We start from the raw sequence: 27,549 nt of genomic DNA on the forward strand, positions 1-27,549 counted from the left end.
GTGACTTTAAAACAGTTATAGATTTCAATGGCTGTTATATAACACTAAGGATGGATCAACAACATTGTAGTTACTCCACAATACTAACCTAATTGACAGAGTGAAAAGTAAGCTTGTACAGAATAAAAATATTCCAAACGTGCATCCTGGTTGCAACAAGGCATTAAAGTAATACTGCAAAAAAATGTAGCAAAGCAATTCACTTTTTGTCCTGAATACAATGTGTTATTTCTGGGGCAAATACAATACATTACTGACCACCATTCTCCATATTTTCAAGCATAGTGTGGCAGCATCATGTTATGGGTATGCTTGTAACCATTAAGGACTGAGGAGTTTTTCAGCATAAAAAGGAAACACAATTTAGCTTATCACAGTCAAAATCCTGTCTGCTTTCCACCAGACACTTGGAGATGAATTTAACTTTCAGCAGGACAATAGCCTAAAACACAAGGCCAAATCTACACCGGAGTTACTTACCAAGAAGACAGTGTGTGTTCCTGAGTGGCAGAGTTACAGTTTTGACTTAAATCTACTTGAACATCTAAGGCAAGATCTGAAAATGGTTCTCTAGCAATGATCAACAACCAATTTGACAAAGCTTGAAGTATTTTGAAAACAATAATAGGCAAATGTTGCACAATCCGTGTGTGGAAAACTCTTAGACTTACCCAGAAAGACTCAGCTGTAGTTGCTGCCCAAACTGTTTCTACAAAGTATTGAGTCAGGGGTGTGAATAATTATGTAAATGATGTATTTTTGCATCTTATTTTCAAAAGAATTGAGTGTAGATGGGAGAGAAAATAATATTCAATCCATTTTGAATTCAGGCTGTAACACAACAAAACGTGGAATAAATCAAGGGGTATGAATACTTTCTGAAGGCACTGTATATTTTGTACCTCCTGGATACACAACGTTTACAGCAGCCTACAGTACATCAGTAGTTATGAAAGCTTTGACATAGACAACTGGCCTGTCACCATGTTGCCATACCAAACAAAAGGCCGGAGGAAGCATCTCAGTGTGTGTCCACAAGGGATTGAGTACGACAGTAATTGCTTTTAAACTGTAAAGACAATTCACTTTTATCCCTCTCCTTCACATACGGATTAAAGTAGTGTTAATTGCCGACAGAGAAGGATTTTGAAGGTGCTAATTGCCCAGTGGGATATATGTATTGTGTGTGTATATTCTTTATATTTATATGAGTATGTATGTGTTCATTTGTGACTAATTTCAGGAAACTAGGTATATGTCGCTCATCCCTACTTCACAGGAGAGGCATTTGAGCATACTTTTGTTTTTTAACATTTAGCACAAATGCCTTCTGGAAGATGTGAACATTCATGTGCCTAGAAAACAAATGTGTATGCCATCTGTAAATACAAATAAACTTGTTAAATTACGAGCCTAGTTGGTTTAGCCACGGAAAAAGGCAGGAACCTTCCCACTAGCCATGATTGGCTGAGATAATGGATGGGCTGGACATGTGAGAGATGAGTTCGGATTGGTCTGCCATGTAACACGCGTCTGTCTATAACATGAGCTGCTTAGTATGTGTTGGTAATCCTTACTAAAGTAGTGTTTTTTTTTTAAGATATCACGAAGAACCGCGGTAGTGTTGCTAAGGCTCTTCACTTCCTGGAGGACCGAGTTTTGAAATCAGTGGAATGCCCGGTGGAATCAGAGTATGATAGCTAACGAGATGGAGAAAATGTAGGCTTCTGATTGCAAATGCGGAGGGAGTCGAAAAGAGAACACAGAAGGTTGTTGTATAAAAACACCTGTCTGGATACATCTTCAAGGGCAACCATGACATCCGTGAGAGACAGGGAGAAGTGTTCATCTATTGATATGGGTAAGAGTAGAGCTAGCTACATTTTCAGGTATTATAAGTTTCTAATTTTGTCAGAAAGTTATTTTTATTCCAAGTTACAGCATACTGTTAACTAGCTAGCTAACGTTAGCTGGCAGGCTAGCTGGCTCTCTGGCTCACTAGCTAACGTTACGTGTATGATCTGTGTAGTAATGTTATTAATTTCTCACAGCTATTTGCATTTCTAGTTATAGCCTAATGTTAGCTAGCTAGCTAACTTCGAACCTAGCTAGTTGGTTAGCTTTATCTACCTGTAGATTCATGCAGAGTGTTAACATTATGAGTTGGGATTATGATTCATTATTTTGCTAGCTAGCTGGCTACATGTCTAAACAAAAGACTCTACTATGCAAGTAAACATTTCACTGTACAATTTACTAGAAACCAACCATAAACATTGTTTAGAAAGTTGCTTTTAGTTGCCTGGTTTGCTAGATTGACAAGTACTCAATTCATTTTTTAAAGGATTGGTTTATTGGTGTTATTATGCACGAGATGTGCTATTTTGGACTCCGAGGCTGCTGATGTCATTCAGCATGTCTTTTTTGTGTTTATACAAAAATTATTATTTCATAACAACAATGACGAGTTTGAAGTCAAATGACTATGGAATGTTCATGATGTCACTGCAACAACTGTACACAGACATGTCAATAGAAGTAGTATAAACTAGAGGTCGACCGATTAATCGGAATGGCCGATTATTTAGAGCCGATTTAAAGTTTTCATAACAATCAGAAATGGGTATTTTTAGACACCGATTTGGACCAATTTTTTTTGTTACACCTTTATTTAATCTTTATTTAATCTTTATTTAACTAGGCAAGTCAGTTAAGAACACATTCTTATTTTCAATGAAGGCCTAGGAACGGTGGGTTAACTGCCTTGTTCAGGGGCAGAACAACAGATTTTTACCTTGTCAGCTCGGGGATTCAATCTTGCAACCTTACAGTTAACTAGTCCAATGCTCTAACCACCTGCCTCTCATCGCACTCCACGAGGAGCCTGCCTGTTACGCGAGTGCAGTAAGCCACGGTAAGTTGCTAGCTAGCATGAAACTTATCTTATAAAAAACAAATCAATCAATCATAATCACTAGTTAACTACACATGGTTGATGATATTACTAGTTTATCTAGCGTGTCCTGCGTTGCATATAATCGATGCGGTGCATATTCGCGAAAAAGGACTGTCCTTGCTCCAATGTGTACCTAACCATAAACATCAATGCCTTTCTTAAAATCAATACACAGAAGTATATATTTTTAAACCTGCATATTTAGCTAACAGAAATCCAGGTTAGCAGGCAATATTAACCAGGTGAAATTGTGTCACTTCTCTTGCATTCATTGCACGCAGAGTCAGGGTATATGCAGCCTAATTTGCCAGAATTTTACATAATTATGACATAACATTGAAGGTTGTGCAATTTAACAGGAATATTTAGACTTATGGATGCCACCCATTAGATAAAATACGGAACTTTTCCGTATTTCACAGAAAGAATAAATGTTTTGTTTTCGAGATGATTGTTTCCGGATTCAACCTTATTAATGACCTAAGGCTCGTATTTCTGTGTGTTATTATGCTATAATTAAGTCTATTATTTGATAGAGCAGTCTGACTGAGCAATGGTAGGCACCAGCAGGCTCGTAAGCATTCATTCAAACAGCAATTTTGTGCGTTTTGCCAGCAGCTCTTCGCAATGCTTCAAGCATTGTGCTGTTTATGACCTCAAGCCTATCAACTCCCGAGATTAGGCTGGTGTAACCGATGTGAAATGGCTAGCTAGTTAGCAGGGTGCACGCCAATAGCGTTTCAAACGTCACTCGCTCTGTGACTTGGAGTAGTTGTTCCCCTTGCTCTGCATGGGTAACGCTACTTCGAGGGTGACTGTTGTCGATGTGTTCCTGGTTCGAGCCCAGGTAGGGGCGAGGAGAGGGACAGAAGCTATACTGTTACACTGGCAATACTAAAGTGCCTATAAGAACATCCAATAGTCAAAGGTTAATGAAATACAAATGGTATAGAGGGAAATAGTCCTATAATTCCTATAATAACCACAACCTAAAACTTCTTACCTGGGAATATTGAAGACTCATGTTAAAAGGAACCACCAGCTTTCATATGTTCTCATGTTCTGAGCAAGGAACTTAAACATTAGCTTTCTTACATGGCACATATTGCACTTTTACTTTCTTCTCCAACACTATTTTTGCATTATTTAAACCAAATTGAACATGTTTCATTATTTATTTGAGACTAAATTGATTTTATCGATGTATTATATTAAGTTAAAATAAGTGTTCATTCAGTATTGTTGTAATTGTCATTATTACAAATACTTTGTTCTTTTTTCCTTCTTTCTACTTTTTTCTTTTTCTTTAATAAATCGGCTGATTAATCGGTATCGGCTTTTTTTGGTCCTTCAATAATCAGTATCGGTATTGGTGTTGAAAAATCATAAATCGGTCGACCTCTAGTATAAACCAGCCTTTAGTCATGAAATCTTTGGTTGTACACTACCATACTCACTGTTCAGCACATGGCCTCACATGTGAATCCTTGAAAAGATGGGTGGGGCTAAGGCTTAAGAGAGTGTGAACCATGTTGAATGGTTGTAGACAAAGAAGAGTTCTCCAGTAGGTGTCCCAAAACATTAAAGGGACATTTTCTCAAATGTGGGGTTACAAGTTTATCAACTTTCAAAGCAGAATTACTTTTCCATTTGTTCCTCAACTGCCGTATATGATATACCATTTTTAGATTTTTTTGATCTCTGAGTCTACTTTTATCCAATGTAAAAAACACAATTTCGAGTTTTGCTACAAAACACCAATTTGAGGTGGTCTGTCACATTTGCACTTGTATACAGCATAACACTCACTCGTAGAAGCCAGTAGCCCTTTGCAGTGTATCTCTGACGTCTGGTGGGAGGTCCCCAGGGTCCTGGGTACAGCCCCATAACTGCTGCTTTCCCTTGGCATGAAACACGTTCCCTATATTATACAGAGCCCTGGCCTCTCCCACCTGGTCAGAAACAAAGGGAAAAGAGAGAAAGAAATGAGCGACTTTAGAATACAAAGAGAGACATTGGAAGACATTAAGGAATTTTTCAACTAAAATAGCATGGACCACACACAATTATTTTCAATACAACAGGCTGTTCTTCAAAATCTGGTGAAAGGTACTAAACAGATGCAATCCTCCAATCCATGGGATGTCGGTGTGTGCGTGTACGCAACCTTGTCCCCTTGCTCTTGAGAGATGTCCAGGTGTCTCTGACAGCACACTGCTGCCTCGTCGAAGCGGCCCAAAACCTTCAGCGTGTTTCCAAGGTTACCGCTGGCTTTCCCTTCCCCTATCCTGTCCCCTATTGTCCTGAGAATAGAGACCGTATCTCATTATCAGTCATACATAGCCTGAGATCCAGATCTGTTTATGCTGTCTTGCCAAATCCATTGCGGTCATTGTCAGTACAGTAACACAGCTAGAGGTGCTTGCAACACCAAGATTGTGGGTTTGATTCCCGCTGGGACCACCCATATGAAACATTTATGCACGCATGACTATAAGTTGCTTTGGACAAAGGCATCTGCTAAATGGATAATTATTACAATAATGTTATATTAGCTTTATTGATTTGATTATCTAACTGTTTGAGGGGTAGCTTCCTTCCTAGGACAGGGTTCCAGTTGTCCTGCTGTTATTGTAATTTATCAAGGCAGCAGCCCCCTGGCTTTGTAATCACCCCCCTGCCAGGCTACCAACTGCCCCCCTCTCCACAGGAGAGGCTTAGCCATCTGAGTTAAATACCAAGGGGGTCTCATCAACATTAGCAGTATTAAACCCTTATATTTTTCTAGCAGGGCAACAGGAGTACACTCTGCACAGTGTGCAATGAATGATAACTGTTTATTCTCTTATGCTTTATGAATGACTTCAGTATAAATATACATTCATTGCAGTCTATACAATTTATCTTTTAAACATGTTAATACCATTGGTTGAAATCCTTCAACTACAATTTGAATCCATGATCAGACATGATGTTTCCTGGTATTCCGTGGCCTCACCTGGCCAGAGTGAGGTCGTGTCTATGGTACTCCAGGGCCTTGCCGTATTCCTTCAGGTAGAAGTAGGCATTGCCCAGCTGGCTGTAGATGGCACTGAGGGTCTTCAGGTCTTCTGTTCCCACCTGCACAGACGCCTCGAAAAACGCTGTCCCGCCTTTAAAGTCCCCCGCCTTACACAGCCTCTCTCCCTCCAGCGCCAACTCCAGACACGAAGCCTCCATCCTGAACACACACACAGAGAAAAGTGAGAAATAACATCCATATTATAGCAAGTCCGAAACAGTGTGCCTCTGGCGTTACCAGCAAATAAAAACCTAAAGATCAATGTGTTTCTATTGCATTTTCAACTCCACTAATAATTTTGTCACAAACTTGTGTTAAATAGTAAATGTGCCCACTCTGGTCTTGGTGCTTGTGCTCTGGCCAACAGCTAATAGATACAGTGCGGTTAGGATAATGGATAAGGCAGTCAAGCATCAATCATCATGTCACCAGAATAAGACCCCCAATATTTATTCGAAAGGAACATCAATATCACCGTGCACTTTCACCAACCCGCAAAGTTCATCATAAATCATTTGTAGCCTAATAAACTGCATGGTGTCCTCAGTCATAGTGGAAGGACCACACATTACACCATCACGTGGCTCCAAATTTACTTCGATATGATGGTTATTATATCAATATTTGCACATAGGTGTTTCCACCAACATTTCCCACATAATATATTTTACCGACACAAAAAGATATCACCATGTCGAACAAACAACTGATCCGTCTGCATTTATAAAATTGTAGCAATACGACCTGTTTCCATCACAGATGTCATGATTATTTTTTTTTACAATATGACTTTACTTGCATAAAAACTGTGGATGGAAACTTGGTTTATGACAATTAAAAGTTTATTCCTGAAATGTCTCCATGGCAACAGTGTCTGAATGCATGTCACTGTGCAGTTACCACAGCAAGAGTGTCAGAAGAATCACTGTCATGAGCACACCTTGGAGACATCGTCCTTTCAGCTCCTTTATCACGTCTATCTTTCCATAAACGCTACTGTTTAAAGTCCAGTTTATATGGTAAAGATAACTGACATCTTTCCTTCCCTGCATTGAGAAGGAGTGTCTCATCCTCCCAGAGCTGTTCGACCCACACACTCTATTTCTGTCAGGCTGTGGGCGGCAGGTAGCCTAGTGGTTAGAGCTTTGGGCCAGTAACCGAAAGGTTGCTGGATCGAATCCCCGATCTGACAAGGTAAAAATCTGTCGTTCTGCCCCTAAACAAGGCAGTTGTTCACTGCTCCCCGGTAGGCCGTCATTGTAAATAAGAATTTGTTCTTAACTGACTTGCCTAGATAAAGGTTACACATAGTGATGCAGGTCTTAAATGCTTCAGTGGGAGTGATTAGAGTGAAACAATAGGAAACACCTCATCTCCACACTGACAATAAGGAAGGAGAGGGAATTCATGTCACACAAAATCCCATGCCCAATGAACATGCTCCTTGGAGAAATGTACAGAGGATTTCCTTGTCCTATCAAACAAGCTAAATATCATTCAGCAACATGAAGCCCAAGAGTACAATTATCAAGATTCTGGGTTTAGTCAATGTATTCTCTTTAGAATTACAGTATATGCCAGAAATAACTGCTGTAGAGCCAGGTCACAAGGCTCTGATGTACACAGTCACTCCACTCCCTCTCACCCTCCAGAATGCTTTAGTTTAGTTACAATTGTTACATAATATACCTAGCCTCTTCCTGGATTTCATTTAACAGTTTTTGCCATACAAAACTGTCCAAAATATTTGTAAAGTTAAATATATCTTACTTCCACTGCCTAAAGCCTAATATGATTATACAGCGCAGTGACAGACATTTGTTTTCAAGGAAAACGAGTTCTACTTCATTCTTTTAGCACACGTGGTCTGAAGTCCATACCACAGAAATCTGGCATAATCGCTCAGCAAGCCTCATTCCTGAGTCCATTCCAAAACCTTCCCCCACAGTCATCTGAAAATCATTGCTACAGTATGATGAAAGCAACTGAAATTAACATACCAGCCAATGTGGATTCTGTTATCGTTAAAAACGCAAAAGACATGACACTGCTTCTTCAGCCAGCTCACTGTAGAGTTGAGAGTAGATTAACCCCACAGTTTAATCTAGATGTAAATATGATTAGCAGCTTTTTATTTGACAGTACACCACTTCGCTGCTATTTACTTACAAATAACGTGGTATTATTACCAAAACATTACTCCTTTGCGTCAAGGGATTCATTGGCATAAACAACTTGTTAATTAAGTTCTGTAAGATGTATGGCACCACCTGACACTGATTTGTCCCAAATAGGTTGGAAATGGAATTACTTGAAATAAGTAGCCAGCCGATACAGTATCAGTCAGCATCTACGCTATATCTTGAGGAAATAGCATAATAGTACAGTGAAATAAAGTGCTGCGTCTGAGCCTGCTGTCGGCAGGACACCAATACCTGTGTTTCTGTTTAGTGCAGGTCTTCTCCACATACACCCCCAGCTCCAGCCTTATGGACCTCAGCAGGGCCCGCGGTCTGGGGCCCCGGTGGACCAGCCTGCACACAGCTCTCTGGGCCCCGGTGAGATGGCCAGAGTCAGACGACATGGGGTACCAGGTCAACTTAAGGCACTGAAAGGCCCTCCTTAGCCTAAGGGATATGTGTCGTGAGGTTAAACTTTAGGGTGGAGGTGAACGTGAATGCAAAATGTCACATATACTAATGTACTACCCTAGAGTTCTGTTAGAGAATCCAGGAGAAAAACATAGCAATACTCTGCTCCAAACAGGACACACACACACACACACACACAAAAAAAGGTTTGAGATGGCTTTCTGTGTTCCCGATAAGTCAATATGCAAGCAGATGTCCAACAGCCACATCAGATTCAATTGATTATTCCAGTAGTCGAATACGCCAATGTCAGCAACAGTGCAGCCAGACCACTGGGACAGAAACCCATTGGAGATACTTTGCACGCTTTAAAGCAAAGGATAACATTTGTTCCTCAGGTGTCCTCAAATGCTGCGCAATAACTAATGATGAACCTCTGAAGCGATCCGAACAATGACAAGGATCCCAAAAAACCTTCAAATTTGAAGCCATAAACTCCTAACAAAGCACAAAGTTACTCCTTCCAACACATGTCTATGGATATCCACAAAAGTAAAATTCAGAAGCACTGTAAGAGGCAAGTTAACAGGTGAGTCAGTAAATGACTGTATAGTGTTGTCCTGCCTAGGTAGTATTTTATGGTTCATCTCTCAACCAGCACTGAGTGACTGAGTGCTGTAATCTATTTCTGCTGAGCCACACTGAGAGAAGAGGAAGTGTCTTGGAGCGAGGATCCTGGGTAACAGCGTGTGACGACAGTGTGACACCAGCGTCTCAGCAGAACCAATTCCCCAGTGAGTGAGAGAATCTAATCCGAACCTTAATCCAATGACATGCAGCTTCTCTGTGGAGGAGACACAACGATCCAGGCAGTCTGGTCTAATCCAGCTATCTGCTGACCCTGACATATATTCTAACAGGCCCACAGCACATGGTCTGGCACACTGACCAGCCCCAGAGGTAGAAGGTGAAAAGCATGGAGGTGACATGGGGAGTAATATATTTGAAGAAAGTTTGATTGCATTCCCCCAACACACCCATAACCTTGATATATTTACTAAAAGATAAACACAGGTTTACAAATCCGAAACAAATTGCAGTCAGTACACAATTGGTTTTGATCCCATTAAATCTGGAATATTTGGCATTATATTTTCGGTTGCTCCATTTCTTGCATTAGGGTGCTTTTGATGAGTAAAGAGCCTGAGTTATATTATCAGTTCTCATTTGAGAGGCAGAGAGAGAGAGAAGTACAGGCCTCGAAGGGAAAACAGGACACACTGGCTGTTGGTCTCCCAGGGTTACTGGGTTAGAATTGGGTAAGATAAGAGGGCTAAGAGGTTTTAGCTAAGATGGATCCTTTAGCCCCTATAGTCTGAAGAGGATTAGAGAGAAATCTACATTCAACTTTCATATATCCTTTTGTTCCTTTTAGAAGAAGAAACATAAGTGAAAACGCAAAAAACGGGTTTCAAACCTCTGCTATACTGTGACATAGGGGTCCACAGTCTCAGGCCCTAAGCCAACAAATGATGGAAATAGATCAATGAATTACCAAATCTTCACAGACAGCTGGGCCTTTGGGATTGAACACTCCCGCTGTATTGTGATCACAAAGGGGCAGTGACCTGAGTGTCTGATCACAGCGCTGGCTTCTGGGTAGGCTAGGTTATGGTTTCTACCAGGCCAGTGTCTCTCTATTAGCTCCATGTCCACACCCCAGAGCCTTGTCTTTGATCTTTGGGCTCTCATGGCTGGAGGTCAAGATCAGAGTGAGAGGGAAACCCTGTGCACTTAAAACTGACCTGACAATTGTTTGACCTTGATGGCTATGCCTAGCCAGGCATAGGAGGATGGGCTCTCTCTCAAAAGGTCTGAGTGGTGCACTACGAATCTGGTTTAAGGAGTTAGCAAGCTAACTTTGGTAAACTGAGTTCAACTCAGGATAACCAGTGACACAATAGTAGTTAGCTTTTAGCCAGGTACATTTTTATGGCAATGAATCTTTCAGAACTAACCACCTTCAGGGCAGGCTAACTCCACTTAGCCAGAATGAAGTGTCTGAGCAGCAAGTTGATGACCAATGAAATAAGATTCCCTCCCTATCGCAAATATTGCGTCATCATCCCCTTCATGTGAGGAAGACAACTGATTAAAAAGGTGCAACATGCAGAAATCGCTCGCCCATTTCATGGTTGCTAAAATTCAAACGTTTTTCCTATTTTCAGTTTGTGACAAAATAAGCTATGTTTAGTATAGAGAATCATTGTACCATCTAAATCGCTGTGAATTTATACAGTATCTTTTCAATAACCCACAATATTGTATTGTCAGCTGTTTGAAGCTGAAACAAAACTGAAGACTGGGAAGCATACCGCTTCTTAGACTTGCTTTCAATGAGAATGACAGATCTATAACTAACATTTCCTATGTGAATTCTGTAGGGTCCCCCCAAAAGTGACATAATGCAGCTTTAAATATTTCATTCAAATGTTTTTTGTGTAAAAAAAATATAGTAACATTAAAATACCTACCACAGTACACATTTAGTAATGACAGGACTTCACACACAGTAAAACTTTATACAAGTATTTCCTCTATAGGAATGGGGGGGGGGGGGTGCTCCTGCATTGATATGCACACCAAAGACGGCTTTAACGATACATAAGTGAATAAAAGAAAAGACAGACGGCATTTCTAATAGCCTATTTCACACCATAGCTTCCTGAATTTGCAAGATAACTTCTCTTTCATGTTGATTTCAGCTAAAATAACAATGTGGCACTGACTCGCCCGTAGATTGATGGTTCAGTATTGTCACAATGAAAGCGTTTGGCGTTCGACTAAACATGTTTAACATGTACACGCAGTTACAAGCCTGCTGGAGTTAGCGACAGGCGGACGAGCAATATCCACCTTCGTAATATGGATGAAGCCTGAGCTGGAATGTGAAGCTATAGATTGGCATTTCTGAAGTTACCCGAGTACATCTAGCTAGATTCGTAGTACACCACTCAGGTTCCTCTCAATGTTTTTAATCTTTCCGCTTTTTCATAGGCTAGCTACTGTTGTAGCCCTAACTTTCTTATTTTGTCTTGGTTAGTAAAATGGTAGAATTATGAACATCCCTTAACCACCACCTTACTGGAACACAGTTTAAAAATGTAGCCAGTGAAAAGGCAAGAGTTTTGTCTTGTTTGCGTTCTTTAAAATCGTAAACTGCAACCTACACTGCATTACCACAGCCTTTCATGCTTGTAATTAGCCTAATCTGAAATGATGCCACATTAGCATTGGAGTCCAGTGGGATTAAAGAGAGACAATTAGCTGAGAGTGCTGAGACTACTGTGCTACTGACTGACCGTATGGTCAGAGACAGGTCAGAGCCCTGAAAACACAGCCTGGAGACTTACGACCAAGTAGGCCAACCAGGAAGTAGACTTACCAGGTAGTGACTAAAGACTGACTGATCTACAAATCACCTTGCATCCTAAAGATCTACTTATTATTATTATTATTATTATTATTATTATTATTATTATTATTATTATTTGTAGATCAGTCAGACAGTCACCATTCAGGCCAAATGAAGTTAGAAACAAACATAGGAGGACACTCATTAAACCATATATCAGTAGTTACTGTATATTGGTCTTCTGCATTGCTGTGTGGCCTGAACATTTATTCAGCACAGGGGGAAAAACGTGAATTATGTTTTCCAAAGAAGAACAGATCATAAAATGAGTTAAGACTATGAGGGTTCCGAGGGAGCTAACAAAAATATTCTAACTTATAACACAGGCAAGGTTTAGTTTAATATTTACCCAGGCATTTGATATCCGAATTGTCATTTGCACTGTAAGGTTACTGAAGCAGCCACGGGTGCATTCAGCAGGACGCAACATTTTGTTACGTTCAGACAGAGATACAGTATGTTATGGAGCATAAACACGCCTCTCTGTTAGAACAAGGAATCACATCAGCTCTATTCATAGGATTTCTATCTGCAACGTTCCACACTGTTTGGTTACTGAACACAGACCCAATCTGAGCCAGGATAAACCTCCAAAGATGAACTTTGAAACAGTCCAATAGTATAAAGTCCTCTCCAGGAGTGAGGTCCAAAGAAATGCCAGACGTACACCAGAGAGAAGGACATTTCGTTTCTGGTGGGATCAAAGGGGGAGCCATGGTTACTCAGGGCCAAAGATAGTATTTTAAAAGGAATAATAATATTTTCCCTCAGTGACGGTTGGTCTCTGCATAGTAACACTAAGTCAATACTGAGTCGCCATAATATCCCAGTAGAAAAATCTGTCATGTGGTCTTATTGCAGATATTGTGATTCGGTGTGCTAAAATGGGTAGTGGAATTATGGTTTAGTCTGGAAAGGGAGGGAATTTGTTATTTTAGCATGTTTCTTGTCATTGCATTTTTTTTTTACATTGGCTGTCTTCATGAATTACTTTCTATTATAGTTGAGGATGAGGAAACTACAACACACACAGAGAGAAGCATGTTAGCTTAAACCACTGAATTTAGAAACCTTCCAGACAAACAATAATCACACAGCATGTGTCATAAAACACCATCATGCCTCAGCCACAAAGCAGTAGGGTTGTTCCATCAATTCGGTGACTTTTGATAAGTCGATTTTACAAAACTTTTACTTTGTCATAAAGAGCACAAATTCAACTTCATAAAAAACAAGTACCCATCTCAAGAGGTATAATTGACTTTTTAAAAAAGGGCCTATTAATTACCAAATAAAGTAACAGGGTTGACCGTAACAGGGTTGACCGTAACAGGGTTGACGATTTCATCTTGAATCAGCCATGAATCCACTTGTGACAGGGGGAATGGAAGCTTGTTGTGTACAACAGGAAGTGGCAATTGAATGTAAAGCGTCACAAAAAAAGGCAATTGTTAAAACATTTCTAGCCTGTCTATTTATGGATAACAGGGTTGACATGTTATGCTCGACCCACTCAGTTTCCCAAGACAAAACACCAGAAAATGGCCAAAAAGAGTAGTATTTTAAAGGTCACCTGCTTTCACACTATCATTTGACTATTAGATGTTCAATGTTCCTTTCGAAAGACATTTTAAAAAGGAATACTTTCCCTATATTAAAACGAAAGTTCAGTTCAAGTAACAGGGTTGACCTAAAAATGACACTCAGATGTAAATTAATCCCTAATCAGATTAAATAAATAATCATCTTCAGGAATGACTGTCAAAGCAATACAATAACCAGGGCTTTACAATTATGGTGAAAACTTTAGCAAGTCATTATTCATATAGAAAATCAGATTTATTGAATTCTCCATGTGGTCTATATTAAAAGGGCACTTCATTTAATATGACAGGCTTTTAATATTGCTGCAAATGATCTCCTCTTTCCCGGAAACAATATGGTTACTTGGATGTCTCTTGCCTTGCATAAAGTTCCCAGATGTTGGCTGTGAATTTTACAAGTCCTATTTACAGTATGCTTGCCCTTCCCTGAAGACAAGTTATATGGCCAAAAGTATGTGGACAACTGCTCGTCCAACATCTCATTCAAAAATCATGGTCATTAATATGGAGTTGGTCCCCCCTTTGCTGCTATAACAGCCTCCACTCTTCTGGGAAGGCTTTCCACAGTGCTCCCGAGTGGCACAGCGGTCGAAGGCACTGCATCTCAGTCTACAGACCCTGGTTTGATTCCAGGCTGTATCACAACTGGCTGTGATTGGGAGTCCTATAGGGCGGTACACAATTGGCCCAGCGTCGTCCGGGATAGGGTTTGGCCGAGGTAGGCCATCATTGTAAATAAGAATTTCTTCTTAACTGACTTGCCTAGTTAAATAAAGGTTCAATAAAAAATAAATAAAAGCCTTTCCACTAGATGTTGGAACATTGCTGCCGGGACTTGCTTCCATTCAGCCACAAGAGCATTAGTGAAGGTGGGCACTGATGTTAGGCGATTAAGCCTGGCTCGCAGTCGGTGTTCCAATTCATCCCAAAGGTGTTTGATAGGGTTGACGTCAGGGCTCTGTGCAGGACAGTCAAGTTTGTCTCGACAAATCTCGACAAACCATTTCTGTATGGGCCTCGCTTTGTGCACGGAGGCATTGTCATGCTGAAACAGGAAAGGGCCTTCCCCAAACTGTTGCCACAAAGTTGGAATCACAGAATCTTCTAGAATGTCATTGTATGCTATAGCGTTAAGATTTCCCTTCACTGGAACTGGCTCAAACCAGGAAAAAACAGCCCCAGACCATTATTCCTCCTCCACCAAACTTTACAGTTGGCACTATGCATCGGGGCAGGTAGCGTTCTCCTGGCATCCGCCAAACCCAAATTAGTCCGTCGGACTGCCAGATGGTGAAGCGTGATTCATCACTCCAGAGAACGCTTTTCCACTGCTCCAGAATCCAATGGAGGCGAGCTTTACACCACTCCAGCCAACACATGGTGATTTTAGGCTTGTGTGTGGCTGTTTGACCATGGAAACCAATTTCATGAAGCTCAGTTCTTGCGATGACATTGCTTCCAGAGGCAGTTTGGCACTCGGTAGTGAGTGTTGCAACCAAGGACAAACAACTTTTACGCGCTTCAGCACTCTGCGGTCCCGTTCTGTGAGCTTGTGTGGTCTACCACTTCACGGCTGAGCCGTTGTTGCTCATAGACATTTCCACGTCACAATAACAGCAATTACAATTGACCAGGGCAGCTCTAGCAGGGCAGAAATTTGACACACTGACTTGTTGGAAAGGTGGCATCCTATGACGATGTCATGTTGAAAGTCACTGGGCTCTTCAGTAAGGTCAATCTACTGCCAATGTTTGTCTAAGGAGATTGCATGGCTGTGTTCTCAATTGTATACACTTGTCAGCAACGGGTGTGGCTGAAATAGCCAAATAATTTGAATGGGTGTCCACATACTTTTGAATATATAATGTATATACACTGTTTCCAATTAAACAGGTAGATGCTTCATCTATGTGCTCCATCTCCACACCCCAGCAGTAGTCGAGAATTATAAGGCCAATAAAAATTGAATAAGTCTTTGTTTTGTTTGCGTAATCAGAGATATTTTTACATGACCTTTCCCCTGGAAAGGAGGCAAGAGAGTCATCGGTGACAGTTGAGTTGAAGTAGTGAGAGAGAGAAAGCCATGCCAAATCCTAACAAAAAAAATGTGTGTGACTAACATTGACCTTCCAACACACACACAGAGAGAGAGAGACAGAGAGAGACAGAGAGAGACAGAGAGAGACAGAGAGAGACAGATAGAGACAGAGAGAGAGAGAGACAGATAGAGGGAGAGAGAGACAGAGAGAGACAGAGAGAGACAGAGAGAGACAGAGAGAGACAGATAGAGGGAGAGAGAGACAGAGAGAGACAGAGAGAGACAGAGAGAGACAGAGAGAGAGAGACAGATAGAGGGAGAGAGAGACAGAGAGAGACAGAGAGAGACAGAGAGAGACAGATAGAGACAGAGAGAGAGAGAGAGACAGAGAGAGACAGATAGAGGGAGAGAGAGACAGAGAGAGACAGAGAGAGACAGATAGAGACAGAGAGAGACAGAGAGAGACAGAGAGAGACAGAGAGAGACAGAGAGAGGGAGAGAGAGAGAGAGACAGAGAGAGACAGAGAGAGACAGAGAGAGACAGAGAGAGACAGAGAGAGAGCAACAGACAGGACCAATAGAAATAAAGGTGGTAAAGAAACAAGAGAAATGCACTGAAATATATCTCACATTATTAGCATGTATGGGTTTTAAGATGATTCTGGGTGTTATGATAATGTACTGTTCTCTTTGCTGGATCCTTGCTTGGCTAAGGAGCTCTGTGCTCCGAGTATTAATCCACCCATAATTACAGAGGCAAGGCTAGTTGTCAGGGTGACCAAAGTGAAACTCTTCAATGTTTTTTGCGCATCATTACATGTCTCGGTTTTGGCTGATCCCTGTTTTCTCCTTCTCACTCTTTCTCTCGCTACATATTATTACATGGTGTCAACAGATATTACTGTGCATGGAAATGGGATAAAGATGAAAGGAATGTAACCCAAAAAAACAATACCACATCACATTAAAGCAATAGTAATTTGCCATATTTTCAATGCCTCTCAAATCAGACTGATCTAAAAGCTATGGCACACTTTGATGGAGGATATTACAGGGCCATATAGAGGTCAACTGAATCCTCTTCTAGTCTATCTACATCAATTGAATGCAATAGACAATGGAAAAATAATTGTCATTCCTATTCTGACAGAGGAAAACCTCTTGATCACGGACAGATGGAGTGCCAGTGTTTCAGCTCTGTGTAATATCACAAACATTAGCTCTGGGACTAATGAATAGTCTCTGAATCTACTGTATCATTAGAAAACCGAGAGGGTCTGAAGCACCTCTTTAGAGTTTTACCTCTCCATACTCCCGCATCGTTGTGTCTGCACTGCCCACAAAGCCTTGAATGCATATGAATGGAGCCCTGTCAATCAGACCCACACAGACAACATGGACAGATGAGAGGTAGGGTTTGTTTGGCTTGTGATGAAAAAGTCACCCTAGACAAAACCCTGCTATTGACTCATCTGTGTTTGTCCCGTTACTCACAAACACACACATACACCCACCAGTGGCAGTCGTGCCGTCTAAAATGAGGATGATTCTTATTTTTTTTATGAGCGTGGTCTTATTTCTATTACAGCATATTGATTGACTGTCATTAGATTTCCCATTCACCCAGCTCAATGTAAGATCGTTAGGTTTAGTCTACTACATGATACTGTAATTTTCCATCTACCCATCATGACGATGCTACAATCTTGCCTATGAATGGAAGTTTACAACGTAGGTGCACAGGTCGAGAGTAAAGATATAGTACTCAAGGTGGCAGACAGTGACACATTCAATAACGCTTTGCACACTCTTGCCTGCATTTAGCTGATTTAGGGTGTAATCATTAGTCCAACTGTTCCAAACATGGGTATCTATTGGATCCATTTGATTCCATTTAAGAAACGTTCTTCAACAGAATAGGTGGATTGAATACACTCCTGACCACACACAAACAAAATGATCTTTCACAGCAGCCACATACAAACAGCATGATCACTTTGCTCATTGTAATCAATGTTCCATCTAAGCTGCCCGCAGGCGAGCAATCGCTCAAAGACTGTCGTGCAGCACATGGAAGAAATATCAGCCCACTGAGAGTAGCACGAGATTGAATTGTACTCAACTTTTTAGAGTTTTCCCTGTTAGTTAACACTACAAATGTTTCCCTTTACTGTGCAATTGTGATCGGATCAACACAATATTAGCCACTTTCAATGCAACATACCGAAACAAAACAAAATATGCAAGAGATTTTGCTATAGGCAGAATGCTTCGGAGTTGGATTCTATTGCACACCACTCAGCCCGTACTCTACACAGACCGGTACGGAATAACCAACCAGAGCTGCAGCAGGCCTATATGCAAATAGACCATTGCCACATATGGATCTATGCCATTTACCTTGAACTGGACTGTGCTTACAGCTGTGGTCCTGAGTAGATGCGCTTGTTCTGGTATCAAAGCAAGAGCTGCATGTAGCCACGTGTGAACATTTTGTTCATATCCTAAACTAGTTAGTGAGTTATTAGCCCAGTTATAGATCCTTTTGTCATCAGTAATAGGGGAGTGATTGCTTCCAGCAAGAGCACAAATTGTGTACAATTCTTTGAAAAGCGAGTCAGTTAACTTTTGGGACTGGGGGGCAGTATTGAGTAGCTTGGATAAAAAGGTTCCCAGAGTAAACTGCCTGCTACTCAGGCCTAAAAGCTAGAATATGCATATAATTAGTAGATTTGTATAGAAAACACTGAAGTCATTGCCTATCGAATATACAGTGTCTATGGGGTCATATTGAACTTCCTAAGGCTTCCATTAGATGTCAACAGTCTTTAGAACCTTGTTTGAGGCTTCTACTGTGAAGGAGGGGGGAATGAGAGCTGAATGAGTCAGGTATCTGGCAGAGTGCCATGAGCTCAGTCTCGTGCGCTCCCGTGAGAGTTAGCTGCATTCCATTGCATTTCTACAGACAAAGGAATTCTCCGGTTGAAATATTATTGAAGATTTATGATAAAAACATCCTAAAGATTGATTCTATACTTCGTTTGACATGTTTCTACAAACTGTAATATGACTTTTCATCTGAACTTTCGCCTGGACTTGCCCGCGCCTCCTGAGTTTAGATTTGTGTACTAAACGCTCAAACAAAAAGGAGGTATTTGGACATAAATTATGGACTTGATCGAACAAAACAAACATTTATTGTGGAACTGGGATTCCTGGGAGTGCATTCTGATGAAGATCATCAAAAGGTAAGTGAATATTTCAAATGATATTTCTGACTTCTGTTGACTCCACAACATGGCGGGTATCTGCATGGCTTGTTTATGTGTCTGAGCGCCGTACTCAGATTATTGCATGGTGTGCTTTTTCCGTAAAGTTTTTTGAAATTTGACACAGCGGTTGCAATAAGGAGAAGTGGATCTATAATTCCATGCATAACACTTGATCTTTTAGCAATGTTTATTAGGAGTATTTCTGTAAATTGATTTGGCTCTCTGCAAAATCCCCGGATGTTTTGGAACTACTGAACATAACACTCCAATGTAAACTGAGATTTTTGGATATAAATATGAACTTTATCGAACAAAACATACATGTATTGTGTAACATGACGTCCTATGAGTGTCATCTGATGAAGATCATCAAAGGTTAGTGATTCATTTTCTCTCTATTTCAGCTTTTTGTGACTCCTCTCTTTGGCTGGAAAAATGTATTTTTCTGTGATTAGGTGCTGACCTAACAATCGTTTGGTGTGCTTTCGTCGTAAAGCCTTTTTGAAATCGGACACTGTGGCTGGATTTACAAGTTTATCTTTAAAATGGTGTAAAATGCTTGTATATTTGAGGAATTTTAATTATGGGATTTCTGTTGCTTTGAATTTGGCGCCCTGCAATTTCACTGGCTGTTGGCGAGGTGGGACGCTACATACCCCAGAGAGGTTAAAGAGCTTTTTTTGTCTTAAAAACATTTGGGATAGGGGGCGGTATTTTCACATCCGGATGAAAAGCCCAAAGTAAACTTCCTGTCACTCAGGCCCAGAAGCTAGGATATGCATATAATTGGTAGATTTAGATAGAAAACACTCTAAGGTTTCTAAAACTGTTAAAATTATGTCTGAGTATAACAGAACAGATACGTCAAGCGAAACCCAGAGGACAAACTATCCCCCTAAAAAATAAAATTGCCACTGTTTTCAATGGCTAGTACTATAATTATAAGCCCAAGTCCTCCCAAATTACAGTTCCTAGGGCTTCCACTAGATGTCAACAGTCTTTAGAAAGAGTTTCAGGCTGGTTTTTGGAAAAAATTACCCAGTAATTGTAGTTTTTTTTAGGTGGCTCCTATTTTGGCTGTAGTGTTTGTTTCTAGGCGCGTGTAGGAAAGCGCGTTCTTTCTTATTTATCTCTGGTAATGAACATACTATTCTCCGTCTTAAATTGTATCGTTTATTTGCGTATTAGGATACCTAAGGTTTGATTATAAAAGTTGTTTGACTTGTTTGGAAAAGTTTATTAGGAACGTTTGGATTCATTTTGTATGCATTTTGATGGTGGGAAACTGAGTCGATTATTGCCTGAAGCGAGCCAGCTAACCTGAGTTTTATGGATATAACGAAGGACATTATCGAACAAAAGGACCATTTGTAAAGTAACTGGGACCTTTTGGAGTGCCAACAGAAGAAGATCTTCAAAAGGTAAGGCATATATTATATCGCTATTTCTGACTTTCTTGTCGCAACTCAGTGGTAGAAAATGATTTGTTACGCATTTGTGTGCTGGGAGCGCTGTCCTCAGATAATCGCATGGTTTGCTCTCGCCGTAAAGCCTTTTTGAAATCTGACATGGCGGCAGGATTAACAACAAGTTAAGCTTTATTTTGATGTATTGCACTTGTGAATTCATGAAAGTTTAAAATGTTACTTAATTTTAATCTGCCAATTCAACGGATGTTCCGCTAGCGGGACAACATCCTAAAAAAAGGTTTTAAAGAGGCTGTGTTGTATTTTGAAACAGGCTTAAATAAGCTAAGTACCCAATAGGCAGAGGGTGGCATAATTTGTCAAAATCTCTGTAATAATGGTATGGGAATAATAATGCATTTTATTTAGTATAGTTGCTTAGTATTAGTATTTGGTAGCATTGCCAATACATTTTTTTACTTGGGTCAAATGTTTCAGGTAGCCTTCCACAAGCTTCCCACAATAAGTTGGGGGAATTGTGGCCCAATCCTCCTGACAGAGCTGGTGTAACTGAGTCAGGTTTGTAGGCCTCCTTGCTCGAACACGCTTTTTCAGTTCTGAGCGGCCTTTCAGGTTATGTTGATTTAGGACACGTTTTACTGTGGATATACAGTGGGGCAAAAAAGTATTTAGTCAGCCACCAATTGTGCAAGTTCTCCCACTTAAAAATATGAGACAGGCCTGTCATTTTCATCATAGGTACACATCAAATATGACAGACAAAATAAGAAAAGAAAACAGAAAATCACATTGTAGGATTTTTATTGAATTTATTTGCAAATTATGGTGGAAAATAAGTATTTGGTCAATAACAATGGTTTATCTCAATACCTTTGTTGGCAATGACAGAGGTCAAACGTTTTCTATAAGTCTTCACAAGGTTTTCACACACTGTTGCTGGTATTTTGGCCCATTCCTCCATGCAGATCTCCTCTAGAGCAGTGATGTTTTGGGGCTGTTGCTGGGCAACACGGACTTTCAACTCCCTCCAAAGATTTTCTATGGGGTTGAGATCTGGAGACTGGCTAGGCCACTCCAGGACCTTGAAATGCTTCTTACGAAGCCACTCCTTCGTTGCCCGGGCGGTGTGTTTTGGATCATTGTCATGCTGAAAGACCCAGCCACGTTTCATCTTCAATGCCCTTGGTGATGGAAGGTTTTCACTCAAAATCTCACGATACATGGCCCCATTCATTCTTTCCTTTACACGGATCAGTCGTCCTGGTTCCTTTGCAGAAAAACAGCCCCAAAGCATGATGTTTCCACCCCCATGCTTCACAGTAGGTATGGTGTTCTTTGGATGCAACTCAGCATTCTTTGTCCTCCAAACACGACTATTTGAGTTTTTACCAAAAAGTTATATTTTGGTTTCATCTGAGCATGTGACATTCTCCCAATCTTCTTCTGGATCATCCAAATGCTCTCTAGCAAACTTCAGACGGACCTGGACATGTACTGGCTTAAGCAGGGGGACACGTCTGGCACTGCTGGATTTGAGTCCCTGGCGGCGTAGTGTGTTACTGATGGTAGGCTTTGTTACTTTGGTCCCAGCTCTCTGCAGGTCATTCACTAGTTCCCCCCGTGTAGTTCTGGGATTTTTGCTCACCGTTCTTGTGACCATTTTGACCCCACGGGGTGAGATCTTGCGTGGAGCCCCAGATCGAGGGAGATTATCAGTGGTCTTGTATGTCTTCCATTTCCTAATAATTGCTCCCACAGTTGATTTCTTCAAACCAAGCTGCTTACCTATTGCAGATTCAGTCTTCCCAGCCTGGTGCAGGTCTACAATTTTGTGTCTGGTGTCCTTTGACAGCTCTTTGGTCTTGGCCATAGTGGAGTTTGGAGTGTGACTGTTTGAGGTTGTGGACAGGGGTCTTTTATACTGATAACAAGTTCAAACAGGTGCCATTAATACAGGTAACGAGTGGAGGACAGAGGAGCCTCCATAAGAAGAAGTTACAGGTCTGTGAGAGCCAGAAATCTTGCTTGATTGTGGGTGACCAAATACTTATTTTCCACCATAATTTGCAAATAAATTCCTTAAAAAATCCTACAATGTGATTTTCAGGATTTTTTTTCTAATTATGTCTGTCATAGTTGAAGTGTACCTATGATGAAAATTACAGGCCTCTCATCTTTTTAAGTGGGAGAACTTGCACAATTGGTGGCTGACTAAATACTTTTTTGCCCCACTGTAGATACTTTTGTATCCATTTCCTCCAGCATCTTCACAAGGTCCTTTGCTGTCGTTCTGGGATTGATTTGCACTATTCGCACCAACGTATGTTAATTTGTAGGACACAGAACGCGTCTCCTTCCTGAGTGGTATGACGGCTGCGTGGTCCAATGGTGTTTATACTTAAGTAGTATTGATTGTACAGATGAACGTGGTACCTTCAGGCGTTTGGAAATTGCTCCCCGGGATGAACCAGACTTATGGAGGTCTACAAAAAATCTGAGTTCTTGGCTGATATCTTTTGATTTTCCCATGATGTCAAGCAAAGTTGCACTGAGTTTGAAGGTAGGCCTTGAAATGCATCCACGGGTACACCTCCAATTGACTCAAATTATGTCAATTATCCTATCAGAAGCTTCTAAAGCCATAACATAATTTTCTGGAATTTCCCAAGCTGTTTAAAGGCACAGTCAACTTAGTGTATGTAAACTTCTGACCCACTGGAATTGTGATAGTGAATTATAAGTGAAATAATCGGTCTGTTAACAACTGTTGGAAAAATGACTTGTGTCATGCACAAAGTAGATGCCAAACTTGCCAAAACTATAGTTTGTTAACAACACATTTGTGGCGTGGTAGAAAATCAAGTTAATGACTACAACCTAAGTGTTTGTAAACTTCGACTTCAACAGTATAGCCTACCAATGGGACATTAAAAACTGTAATATTTTATGTTTCACCGAGTCGTGGATGAACAACAATATTAAGAAGATACATCTGACGGGTTATACACTATTGACAGGACAGAACACCAGCCCTTGCTAAGACACGGTGCGAGGGCCTATGCATATTTGTAAGCAATAGCTGGTGCACGATATCTAAGGAAGTCTCAGGGTTTTTAATCGCCTGAGGTAGAGTATCTCATGAGAAGCTGTAGACCACACTATCTACATAGAGAGTTCATCTTTATTTTTCGTAGCTGTCTACATACCACCACAGACAGAGGCTGGCACTAAAACCACACTCAATGAGCTGTATTCCACCATAAGCAAACAGCACAATGCTCATCCAAAGGTGGCGCTCCTAGTGGCCGGGGACTTTAATACAGGGAAACTTAAATCAATTTTACCTCATTTCTATCAGCTAACTGTGCAACCAGAGAAAAAAAATGTTGAGCACTTTAACTCCACACACAGAGACACGTACAAAGTTGTCCCTCCATTTGGCAAATCTGACCATAATGCTATCCTCCTGATTCCTGCTTACAAGCAAAAATTGACTGCACGGCCAGGCACATGACTGCACGGCCATTCAAAACTCCAACACCATCATTAAGTCTGCTGATGACACAACAGTGGTAGGCCTGATCACCAATAACGATGAGACAGCCTACAGGGAGGAGGTCAGAGACCTGACCGTGTGGTGCAAAAACAACAACCTCTCTCTAAATGTGATCAAGACAAAGGAGATGATTGTGGACGACAGGAAAAGGAGGACCGAGGATGCCCTCATTCTCATCGACGGGGCTGTAATGGAGTAGGTTGAGAGCTTCAAGTTCCTTGGCGTCCACATCACCAACAAACTGACATGGTCCAAGCACACCAAGACAGTCGTGAAGAGGGCACGACAAAACCTATTCCCCCTCAGGAGACTGAAAATATTTGGCATGGGTCCTCAGATCCCCAAAAGGTTTTACAGCTGCACCATCGAGAGCATCCTGACGCATTGCATCACTGCCTGGTATGGCAACTGCTCGCCTCCGACCGCAAGGCACTAGAGGGTGGTGTGTTTGGCCCAGTACATCTCCGGGGCCAAGCTTCCTGCCATCCAGGACCTCTATACCAGGCGGTGTCAGAGGAAGGCCCTAAAAATTGTCCAGCCACCCTAGTCATAGACTCTCTGTTACCGCACGGCAAGCGGTACCGGAGCACCAAGTCTAGGTCCAAGAGGCTTCTAAACAGCTTCTACCCCCAAGCTATAAGACTCCCGAACAGCTAATCAAATGACTCTGTACCGGTACCCCCTGTATATAGCCCCACCACTGTTATTTACTGGTCTGGACAGTTCTGACCTATAATATGTGGACAACTACAAATACCTAGGGTGTCTGGTTAGACTGTAAATTAAATCTAGAATCGGCTTCCTATTTCACAACAAAGCCTCCTTCACTCATGCTGCCAAACATACCCTCGTAAAACTGACTATCCTACCAATCCTTGACTTCGTTAATGTCATCTACAAAACATCCCCCAACACTCTACTCAGCAAACTGGTGCCATCTATCACAAAGCCCCATATACTACCCACCACTGCAACCTGTATGCTCTCGTTGGCTGGCCCTCACTACATATCTGTCGCCAAACCCACTGGCTCCAGGTTATCTATAAGTCTTTGCTAGGTAAAGCTCCACCTTATCTCAGGTCACTGGTCACCATAGCAACACCCACCCGTAGCACACGCTCCAGCAGGTATATTGCACTGGTCATCCCCAAAGCCAACACTTTCTTTGGCCGCCTTTCCTTACAGTTCTCTGCTGCCAATGACTGGAACGAATTGCAAAAATCTCTGAAGCTGGAGTCTTATAACTCCCTTTCTAACTTTAAGCATCAGCTGTCAGAGCAGCGTACCGATCACTGTACCTGTACACAGCCAATCTGTAAATAGCCCATCCAACTACCTCATCCCCATATTATTACTTACCCTCTTGTTCTTTTGCACCCCAGTATCTCTACTTGCACATCATCATCTGCACATATATCACTCCAGTATTAATGCTGAATTGTAATTATTTTCACCTCTATGGTCTATTTTTTGCCTACCCCCCTACTCTTCTACATTTGCACACACTGTACATAGATTTTTAAATTTTTATTTTATATTGTGTTATTAACTCTGCTGTTGTTTTTGTCACACTGCTTTGCTTTATCTTGGCCAGGTCGCAGTTGTAAATGATAAATTGTTCTCAACTGGCCTACCTGGTTAAATAAAGGTTCAATTAAAATAAAACAAATATTTAAAGAGCAGCAGTTTATTTTATTTATCGCTTACTTTTTTAGGGATTTTCTTAAAACTGGTTAAAGGCTTGTAAGTAAGCATTTCACTATAAGGTCTACACCGGTTGTATTCAGCGCATGTGACAAATAACATTTGATTTGACACGGCCCACGAGTCACATATGAAGTCTGGTGGTCATCCTTTATACGGTATATCCAGATTTGTCCTCAGTGCCATTTTTTTAAGCTAATCAACCCAACGTGGTGTTACTGCTAGAGGGGAGTTTGAGCTCCACACACACTTTGTGTAACCATTATTAACCCAGGACATTCAAGTCTACAATAAAACCTACACATCATTCTTTCCACTGTCATACTCTCAGTGCTGTCTATAATTCAACTGCACATAATGTTTACCCTCAAAGCTGTGTGGAAACAATTGATATAGTACAGTCAGCAGTAGAGAGAGCACAGGGAAGGAACAGAGAATGGCTTAGCTGTATCGAAATGCATGCAAAGACAAAGGAAAATTAATGCCTCCCTAGACAGCCATACTGTTACGTATACAAATCCACCTACCACAAATACAGACTTTACCGAGCAGCTGTGTGCTCTGTTGACCGTGTGTGTGTGTGTGTGTGTGTGTGTGTGTGTGTGTGTGTGTGTGTGTGTGTGTGTGTGTGTGTGTGTGTGTGTGTGTGTGTGTGTGTGTGTGTGTGTGTGTGTGTGTGAGCCCAATATCAGCCAGCCAGCTCCACTCTTGTCTGTGTGTGTGTGTGTGTGTGTGTGTGTGTGTGTGTGTGTGTGTGTGTGTGAGCCCAATATCAGCCAGCCAGCTCCACTCTTGTCCTGGTCCTATGTGGCTCCTTCCAGTCTGCACATTCACTTAGAGCCCACAGCAGCAGCAATGTTAGTCTGGGAAAGGAGAGGCTAAGATATCCAGGACTGAGGCCAGGAATGAGGCTAGTCTACTCACAGGGAGCTGTATCTAGGTTAGCTCGCCCTGTCTAACGCCTCCTTAGGCAGCCAGGCAGAGAGCCGGTAGCCCTTGTCTCTCCTCTTTCCCGGACTTTGCTCTCTCCTCCCCCCACTAAGAACAGGCTGTGCTGACCGTCCAGGAATCCACACCACACTAACCCTCTTCCTTCCCCCTTGGGTCGGTTCCTACCTCGAGTGTAGCCTCTTGCTGGCCAGATCCTGGTCAACAGTGTTAGCAGACTGAGCCATGGGCAGCCTCCTCCAGTAGCTAACCCTTCACAAATATTTCCTCCAGCTGCTCAAGACTTCCCAGTGCTGCAACTGCGTCCTTCCCAGCAGCTCTCTCTACCCCCCCCCCCCTCTCTCTCTCTCTCTCTCCTTCCCTCTCTCTCAGCACAGAAATGGCAGCTGCTGAGGAAGTGAGGTATTGTGCAAATACATCCATATAAGGCAAGCCCCTCCCCTGTTGCTGACATCACAGAGCAGAGAGTGATGCATGTTTGGTGTGAGTATGAGGGAGGGAGGGAACAAGCAGGGCTGCTGACTGCAAAAGGGGAAATCCCAATGTCTCTGTCTGATACATAGGTCACACACATACACACTTATGGGCACACACACTCACATGAATGCGCGCACGCGCACAAACGCACACACACACACAAACACACACACACACACAGAGACTCTTTTTCTCACTCTTCTCTTTGTTCTCTTACTCTGTCTTACTGTATGCTGAGCGATAGCGTTTTTCTGGTCTCTTTTCAAAGCACATAGCTCAACCTGGGTTTTTCCCACAGGGTCCCTTCCCCGATTTGGCTTGCATCTATGCTTTTCCAGCTTCCTTTTCTCACCATCTTTTCACATGTTCAATTTAATCGTTTCCCCACATCATATAAAATAATTTCAGGTTATTTTCCTTTTAACTGTCATTGTCTCTTG

General features: G+C 41.5%; 1 protein-coding gene across 3 annotated transcripts in view; it reads right to left on the reverse strand.

Moving 5' to 3' along the window:
- The window catches only part of LOC109874129 (G-protein-signaling modulator 1-like), a 66,780-nt gene extending 39,773 nt beyond the window's left edge, over nt 1–27,007 (reverse strand). Inside the window, exons 1-4 of one of the 3 annotated variants that reach the window (XM_020465922.2) lie at nt 26,801–27,007; nt 5,955–6,176; nt 5,124–5,259; nt 4,766–4,908 (exon numbers count right to left, since the gene is read on the reverse strand). In XM_020465922.2, coding sequence (XP_020321511.1) covers nt 4,766–4,908; nt 5,124–5,259; nt 5,955–6,176; nt 26,801–26,859 — 560 coding nt within the window. In that variant the 5' untranslated portion in view covers nt 26,860–27,007. Of the gene's footprint in view, nt 1–4,765; nt 4,909–5,123; nt 5,260–5,954; nt 6,177–8,452; nt 9,260–26,211; nt 26,287–26,800 lie in introns of those variants that run through there. The other 2 variants (XM_020465923.2, XM_020465921.2) reach the window with 2 other exon arrangements.
- Between the last annotated feature and the right edge of the window lie 542 nt (nt 27,008–27,549).

The sequence above is a fragment of the Oncorhynchus kisutch genome, linkage group LG29 (assembly GCF_002021735.2).
Source record: "Oncorhynchus kisutch isolate 150728-3 linkage group LG29, Okis_V2, whole genome shotgun sequence".
In the NCBI taxonomy this organism is placed as follows: Eukaryota; Metazoa; Chordata; class Actinopteri; order Salmoniformes; family Salmonidae; genus Oncorhynchus; species Oncorhynchus kisutch.